At 32.5% G+C, this 8,095-nt stretch overlaps 1 protein-coding gene across 1 annotated transcript; it reads left to right on the top strand.

The window, feature by feature from the left end:
• The first annotated feature begins 233 nt into the window (after positions 1–233).
• Positions 234–3,891, top strand: LOC147400333 (small ribosomal subunit protein uS7-like). Its single transcript, XM_086445975.1, has 4 exons — positions 234–392; positions 2,943–3,214; positions 3,297–3,500; positions 3,616–3,891. The coding sequence occupies exons 1-4, from the start codon at positions 330–332 to the stop codon at positions 3,668–3,670; spliced, it is 594 nt and encodes a 197-aa protein (XP_086302101.1). The 5' UTR covers positions 234–329; the 3' UTR covers positions 3,671–3,891.
• The last annotated feature ends 4,204 nt before the right edge of the window (positions 3,892–8,095 follow it).

Raw genomic sequence — 8,095 nt, 5'->3', positions numbered from 1 at the left:
CATGTGCAAATGTAGAAAACGGCTTGCTTAGTAATCCAATGTGTTTTAAATTCCATCTAGAAAGTGCCACGTAGACACCGTTCTTATTCTAGGGGATAAAGAAACTTTACCTGATCTTAATTCTTTTCCGTATGCTATCTTATGGGCCGAAGCTGGGTTCGGCTTTTGAGCCCGGCCCATTTCAATTCTAATTCTAGGGTTTCGTCGTGCCTCTGGTTACCTATATATTAGGTCTCTTATTCGTGAGGCAGAGAGAGAGAGAGAGAGAGAGAGGCAGGTTTAGGGTTTTTCAGGAGTTCTCATAATCGTCTCTGAGCAAGATCACAGCCATGGCGATCGTCGCTCAACCAGAAGTTAAACTCTTCAACAGATGGTCCTTCGAAGATGTCGAGGTCAGTATCCTCACAAACCCTAATCTCTGTTTTTCGCTTCCTCATTCTCCATAATGTAGGTGATCTGTTTGTAAGAATCAAGTTCTGTTCTGTGAAGGTGAGATTCACACTTACTAGAAGCCATGATCTCGACACAAAACGTTTCTGGAGTCAAAAGGGATATCTACTGCAATATTATAGTTCATCTTATTTGTTGAAGATTTTCTATTGGATTTCGTTTTCTCAAATTTTATGCAAGTTGTCCTTTTCGATCATATGGAAGGAACAAAATCTCTAAATGTTGTTTTTTTCCTGATTAAATTGAATGACTGTTAGATCTGTTTGGAGGTTTGAATTGGAAGAATTATGATGTTGATGTTTTATTGATGTTTTATTTATGTTTTGTTATCTTTCTCTAATTTGATCCCGTTTTATACCAGATATGATTATTATGTGTCTTGTTTTTATGGGTTGGGTTGCGTTTTATGAGTTTTTTTTTTACCCAAATAAGCTTAAATAGTTGTTCTTAGGACTAACCATTGAGACTGCGTCTAACTTTAGAGCTCTAATAAGTTCTTAGTGAATTGTTATAATGTTTACAAGTATACAAGTAATTGTAGGTTACCCAATGTTTGATGTTTATTTTTCTGAAGAAGGGGTAAGGGTGAATAGAGGGGTATAAGTTACCAACTATCGTTAAGTCTTATTTTTTTGGGAATCTCGCCCTTTTGACACTCTTTCTGGAATTGGTTCTTAGGTTCTACGAAGATATGTTGAATCTTTGGATTAATTTGGTTAACAGATAACAATGCTAATCCTCTTTATGACAGCATTTCTTTGAAACCCTTTATGAAATTTATTTTTATATTCTATGAAAGTATATGTATCATTGCATTAATTTTCTTAATAGATAAGAGTTTCTGTGGGCATAATTTTTGTAGGGTCATAAAAAGTGGAGGTTTAATTGTTCTTTAATTAGGAAACTTAATTTTAATTTTGTACAAGTTGACAAATCATAGGCCATTGGACCATAGGAATGCCCCTATTAATTCAATAAAATTGTGGGATCTTGGAGCAGTAGTTCCAAAAGTATCTTGTCTCAATCATAATACAGGACTATTTTGATTATGGTGACGATTATCAGCCTTTTGGATGTCTCTATGATGTCTATTAGGGGGTGGATCATAGGCCAAGGATGTCAGTGAGTTAAGGAATATCTCCAATTTTGTGTACATGTGAATTGTTGGAGACAGTTGTGGGACTTTTGATGTCTTTATGATCTCTTGTTGCTCTTTGGAAATCAATGTCTTCAAAGGTGTTGGAGGCTTAAATTAAGGAAATGCATTTTTTCCTTCTAATTCCAACGCCTTATTCGTAGAGTTGATGAAAAAAGCTTTCACCTTAAGGCTATGTTTGGATTTAGAGAAGTGGAGAAGAGAAACCCATTAAGAGAAGAGAAGAGAAACTTAATTTCTCTCCACCATTTTTCGATTGACAAGAGATAACTTGGGACAACTTTGGAATTTTAAAATATCTTAAAAGGGATCTACGGACAGAGTTGGAATTATAAAATATTTTAAAAGGATTTCTCACCTTTTTTTGGAGAGAAAGAAAACTCACTATTTGGAGAGAAAGAAAACTCACTTTTTTCTCTCCTCTTCTCTCCCCACTTAACAATCCAAACAAGAGAAATTGAGAAAAACTCATTTATTTTCTCTTCTCTTCTCTCCATTTCTCTCAATCCAAACACATGGTAAGTGAGGCAAATGTATTTTTGGTTATTCTTATTATTCTGTTGGTTTTCTGTCTTCCCTATTTTTTTTTATCTTTCTATATGTCCCTAATAATCAGGATAAGGTGTAGAGGATGATGCACTTTAAGTATTGTATTTTGTATGAGAGGTTAAAATCTGGAATGTAGGAAGTATGAACATGGTTCTATTTTAATTTTTTTTTTCTTTTTGAACTTTGGACCTTGGAATTTGGATACTTAATTTTGGAATGTCAAAGTATGAATTTTTTCATTAATTTTTTATTCCTCATCTTTTAGATTCTCTCATCATTTGTTAGGATGTATGCTATTAATTTGCATATTTAATTATTTAATTCGTGCTTTTGCGGTTAATGCCTCAAGGCTTTGGTGGGTGAAGCGCAATGCCTCTCACCTTAGCGTTTAAAAACTGTGCAAAATTATGCCTACATCAATCTGATGAAGAAAGAAACTATTCTGAGTTGAAGGTAAAAGTAGTCAACTACAACCTATCAACAAAAAAAAAATAGTCAACTAGAGTAATGAAGTGTGTGAAGGGTCTAGTATGTCATTCACATTGATCTGTAAAGTATTCTCATTCTTTACCATGGATGTACAGAACATATTTTTCAGCTCATAGATATAGTTCATTGCTGCTTTTTTTATAATTATATATATGTTATCATTCAGAGATTTATAGCTTGATATGACATAATGTTCAACATGTAAAACTTAGTTTCATTTGTGTTAGCTCATGGAACCTGTTCATTACTAATGATTGTTGTAGTAGTTTCATCATCACCGTCATCATGTTTTGTGCAGGTTGGTGACATTTCTTTGGCAGATTACATTGGTGTCAGCACATCCAAGCACGCTACATATGTCCCACATACGGCTGGTAGGTACTCGGCCAAGAGATTCAGGAAGGCCCAATGCCCCATTGTGGAGAGGCTGACCAATTCCCTGATGATGCACGGACGCAACAACGGAAAGAAGCTGATGGCAGTCCGTATCATCAAGCATGCCATGGAGATCATTCATCTCCTCACAGATGCAAACCCAATTCAAATCATAGTGGATGCTGTGATCAACAGGTAGGCAAGTGCATTTTATCATCTACTTTATCATGTTTTTATATGCTTGTGACCTCATCCTTTGGTGTACCCTTGTGTGCAGTGGGCCAAGAGAAGATGCCACAAGAATTGGTTCAGCGGGTGTTGTTAGGCGTCAAGCTGTTGATATTTCTCCTTTGAGGCGTGTCAATCAGGCAATTTATCTTCTTACAACAGGCGCTCGTGAGAGTTCGTTCAGGAATATTAAGACCATAGCTGAGTGCTTGGCTGATGAGTTGATCAATGCTGCCAAGGGATCTTCCAACAGGTAAAAAAAATGCAATTTTTTTTACCACTGAAGGTTATTTACTCTGGTCATTCTATCTGAAGCTTCAAAGGATTTGTTCTTAAATTCACATTTTAATATTTATTTTGCATTGCAGTTATGCCATTAAGAAGAAAGACGAGATTGAGCGTGTTGCAAAGGCCAACCGATAAGAGATAATCACAGTAGGTTTTATCAAGGAACTAATAGTAAGAGAGTTTTGTCCTTCTCATCTTTTAAGCTCTAATCGGTTAGTAATTTGAGAGTTTTCATGATAATGAACATTTTCCAGCTTTGTTGGTAGTATTGTTCTTTTGCTAGTATCATACTTATTTTTTTATTGGGTATTTTGTAGAAGTTTTCAACTATAAGGTATGGTTTATTTGGTTGATTAGTGACTTTTCATCGCCATATATCGATATGATATGCTTAATGCTCGCTACCACTTGATTTGTTGGGACAATACATCAGGACTACTTATATGAGGATGCAGTACGTCAGGACTATAGTAACAAAAAAACTGTTTAAACTTGTCTTCTTCAATAAACACATTCTTACATTTTAAATTCTTTTTTTAATAAAGTTTTAAAGGCAATTTTATTTATTTATTTATTTATTTTTATTTTATTTATTTTATTTTTTACGTTTTAAACATGCTTTTTTAAAATTATAAATATAATAAAAACCCATATTTTTGTGTCCATGATTAATTTCTATAGCCTTATGGTTATTTGTATTTTGATTCATAATTGTTGTTTAATGTGAGATTTGATGATATTATCTTAATGCTGTGATTTTTTTTAAGTTTTTCAACGTCTTATTATGCTCAAAAGGTTATTCACCAAGAGCATCTCCAACTGGTCTTTATATCTATGTATAGGGGGGAGTTCTTTTGACAAAATCCTAGACAACATTCTAGACAAAGCATTTGGTCTTATATGGGTTAAAAATTTCAGAATGGGTTGCTTTTTTGTGAGGATGATCTTTATGATGAGAAAATCATCATCACAAAAAATCAGCCAATTCTGAAATTTCTAACCCTACTTTGTAAGATGAAGAATTGTGAACTGTTAATTTTTACTGTTTGTTTGTAATCACTCTTCATGGGATTAGAAATTTAGAATTGGTTGATTTTTTGTGAGGATGATCCACTGACTATAGAGATCATCATCACAAAGAATCAGTCCATTCCAAAACTAGAAAATAAATTCAAATCCATTGTTGAGAGAATATTTAAACAAATCATACTAAACCAAAGTTTACATTAATATTAATTAAATAAAAGTCATAATAAGATGAAATAAAAGAAAATCTATAATAAGTATAAAAATGTTTATATATTAGTGTTTAGCATTGGGTTTGGGTTGAGTTGGATTGCTCGTATTCTCAATTCGAGCTCAACCTATGAGATATTCCTACCCAGGCTCCACTCATCTTCTACATAGCTCAGTCTTGCTCGTCTAAGTTACAGCCCAATAATGCATCAATAATGCATAGATGTTCAATAGTATTTATTTATTTATTTTTTACTCAAGAATGTATTGGAAACTTAGAATAAATGTACATCATACATTTTTTTGGGACATAATTCTAATATATATATATATATATTATCTTTTATGTTTATCGTTTTTTTTTTTTTATTTAGTTTCTTTCCCATTGGTTTTTTATTTGTTTTCCGAAATTTTCCCTTGCCTTTTTAAGCCCAGTATTCGGACTTGGTGAGTATGGTCAGGACAACAAAACTGAGGATGCAGTGGTGGTACAGGCGATACACCATATGAAACAGATTTCTTTTAGTTTTGCTAGTCCTCACTTTTTTCCCAGCATAACCATACTCACCTTACCAACCATGGCATTAAAGGTAAGAGAACAACAGTTTGCCAAGTCGGGAGTTTGAGTAGAGAATGTTGGAAAATCCCAACATTTAAAAATTTGAAAAAAAATATAAAAATTGGGTTGGTTTTCATGTTATATCATCAAATTCCATATTAAACTGCATTAATAAAACACACAATCCTGGAAAAGGTCATACATTGATGGTGGGTTACAACGCATTCAAGATTGATATTGTAAAAAAAAAAAAAGAGAAATAATAATCATGAATCCAAATTATGATTCATCAAATAATCAAAATCATGAAATTTATTGTCATCCACAATTTTTGATCTTTCATTGGTTAAATTTGGTCACCACTGTTTCACCTAGGTCTTCTGTTAATTGAGTATCAACCTCGGAATTTATTATTGAGGTCAGGATTAAATTGATCTAAGAAAAATGTCAGATCTTTTAGTAAGTCATTGAAATTCAAGGCCATACGTTACTACTTACTAGAGTTTTAATGTCATCTTTCTTTTCGTTGAGCTTTTTCAGCAAGTCATTGAATTTGGTGATTATGCACGGAACATCCCCTAGACTATTATCATTATTTTACGTAACTAATGGCATAAAATTAAGGGAAAATTACTTAAAGGACTTTGGCAGAGGGATTTCTTTCTAATTAGTCCTCGAATTTTGCATGATAGCTTAGAGGACATTTAGTAAACCTTTTCTATCTTAATGGTCACTCATTAATGGGGACTGACTGTTTTATTTATTTATTATTGAGGTCACCACTTTTTATTTATTGTTGAACTCAACGCTATTTATTTATTATTGAACTAGATAATAAATAAATTGATGAACTCGACATTGGTAAAATCCATCCATTTTCGATTTTTGAATTTTTTCGACTAAATTACCTTGAAAGATCAACTAAAAACTTGAGATAACGACTTCTTTAGATAGTTTCAACTCAAAAGAACCATTCTTGATCGATTTTCACCAAAAAACTAAGAAACAAAAAGTGAAAAAACCTTGTATTTTACATACATCTTCAAAATGTTTGGAAACACTCTTGAAAATGACTGCGACTTCATTACCTTTTTCAATAGAATGAAGTCGTCGAAACTCGATTGGGATACAAAAATCCAATTTTTTTTTGGATAAAAACGATGACTTAGGACGATTAGGGCATTCATTTGTGAGAAATGTTGGAGATGAGGTCCAGGGACCATAAAGAAAGAAATTTTTTTACTAAATGGACTATTAGGATACTGTCCAAAACTTAGAGATTCTTTAGAAAGAAGTCCCTTTGCCAAGGCCCTTTAAGTAATTTAAAAAAAAAATCATAATACTTGATGGTATAACATTGAATATTTGTGTTCTAGTTGAGAATCACATAGAAGATTAATGGTGGTAGAGTCGATCATTGTCATGACTCGGGTTGGCAGCAAGAATTTTATTTTATTTCCTCATTTAAATTTATATAATGAACTGTGTCCTATCGTTCTATTATTCTCTCTATAAATGTCATTTTGAAATTTTGATAGACCTGTTTCGATTTTAACAATCTTCTACATGAGCCAAAGAATTAATTTTTATTTATAAATATTCCAAAACCTTTTTAAATAATCCAATATTCAAGTCTAAGTATAGTTGGTCTTATTAAGTGCGTGTTTGGTAACACTTCTGAAGTTTGAATGGTGGTGATCCAACTTTAAAATTCAGATTTCAGAAGCTCTATTGCCGTTTGTTTCAATTCCAATTTCAGAATTAAGTATCAAAATTCAGAAGTTTTGGTTCAACAATGGGGAGACGCTTGATGAAATTTCTGAATTTTGAATTTATTTTTTATTTCTAAAGTACCCTCCTCAAAACACTGATTTCTATCCCTTATTCTTTCTTTATACAAACCCTAATACTCTTATTTTTAACTTTTCTGCCTCTCTTTCCTCTACAACAATGTTGTCAAGGTCTCTCCCCTCTCTCTCGTTTTATATTTGAAAACCCTATATTTTTCACTCCGAAATTAACACAATAAGATCTCTTTTTTTTTTTTATTATCTCTGATCTATCATTTTTATCCATTAATAATTTCGATCATATGCTTGTAATTTAAAATTTTCTAGGGTTTTTTGAGTGTATGGGATTTAGGTTTTGCTAATTTTGGTGTTTCAAGAAAAAAACGATTGAGATTATTAGTAATCTTGGTCTTGGATGATTTTTAAAATCATAGGATATTAGTGCCTATTCTAAGAATAACTTAGAATTATCTATTCTATGGATGATGAACAGGTGATTAGGTAGTTCGCAATTTATTATAATTACAAATGGCTAATATTATCAAAATGTCCATTATGTTTTAAAATTCTATTTGTAACCAGAAACTTTTAAAAATGACAAACAAACAACTTTTCTAGAACTAGATTTTAGATTCCAGATTTCAGATTTCAAACTTCATATGTATTACCAAATATACTCTTAGTTATTATAGTCTTAAAATTTTTCTTGTTTTGATGAGTTCACCTTGGTTATATATCATTCCACAAGGAGTCATGATGATCTGATGCCCCCTTCGACACATACCTTTTTATGCCCCATCACAGAATCGTAGATCATTTGTCTCGGGATACACAAAAAAGATTTATGATTATATGTAACCCTAGGTAAATGATCTACGGTTGGGAAGGGGGGTAAAAGTCCCCTCGATCCGCGAGTACAAATCCACTTTTTCTTTTTTAGGAAGTCGCCACCTAATTTTATGGTCTAGGAACAAA

The sequence above is a fragment of the Akebia trifoliata genome, chromosome 6 (assembly GCF_017979445.1).
Source record: "Akebia trifoliata isolate Shusen 1 chromosome 6, ASM1797944v1, whole genome shotgun sequence".
In the NCBI taxonomy this organism is placed as follows: domain Eukaryota; kingdom Viridiplantae; phylum Streptophyta; class Magnoliopsida; order Ranunculales; family Lardizabalaceae; genus Akebia; species Akebia trifoliata.
Note: the sequence above shows the minus strand (reverse complement) of the source record. Positions and strands in the feature narration are given on the sequence as shown.

Bases quoted from the DNA above. Each gene is read 5' to 3' on its own strand.
- LOC147400333 (XM_086445975.1), top strand. From the start codon at position 330: ATGGCGATCGTCGCTCAACCAGAAGTTAAACTCTTCAACAGATGGTCC. The intron at 393-2,942 runs GTCAGTATCCTC...TGTTTTGTGCAG, and splicing joins GGTCCTTCGAAGATGTCGAG to GTTGGTGACATTTCTTTGGC. The intron at 3,501-3,615 runs GTAAAAAAAATG...TTTGCATTGCAG, and splicing joins GCCAAGGGATCTTCCAACAG to TTATGCCATTAAGAAGAAAG.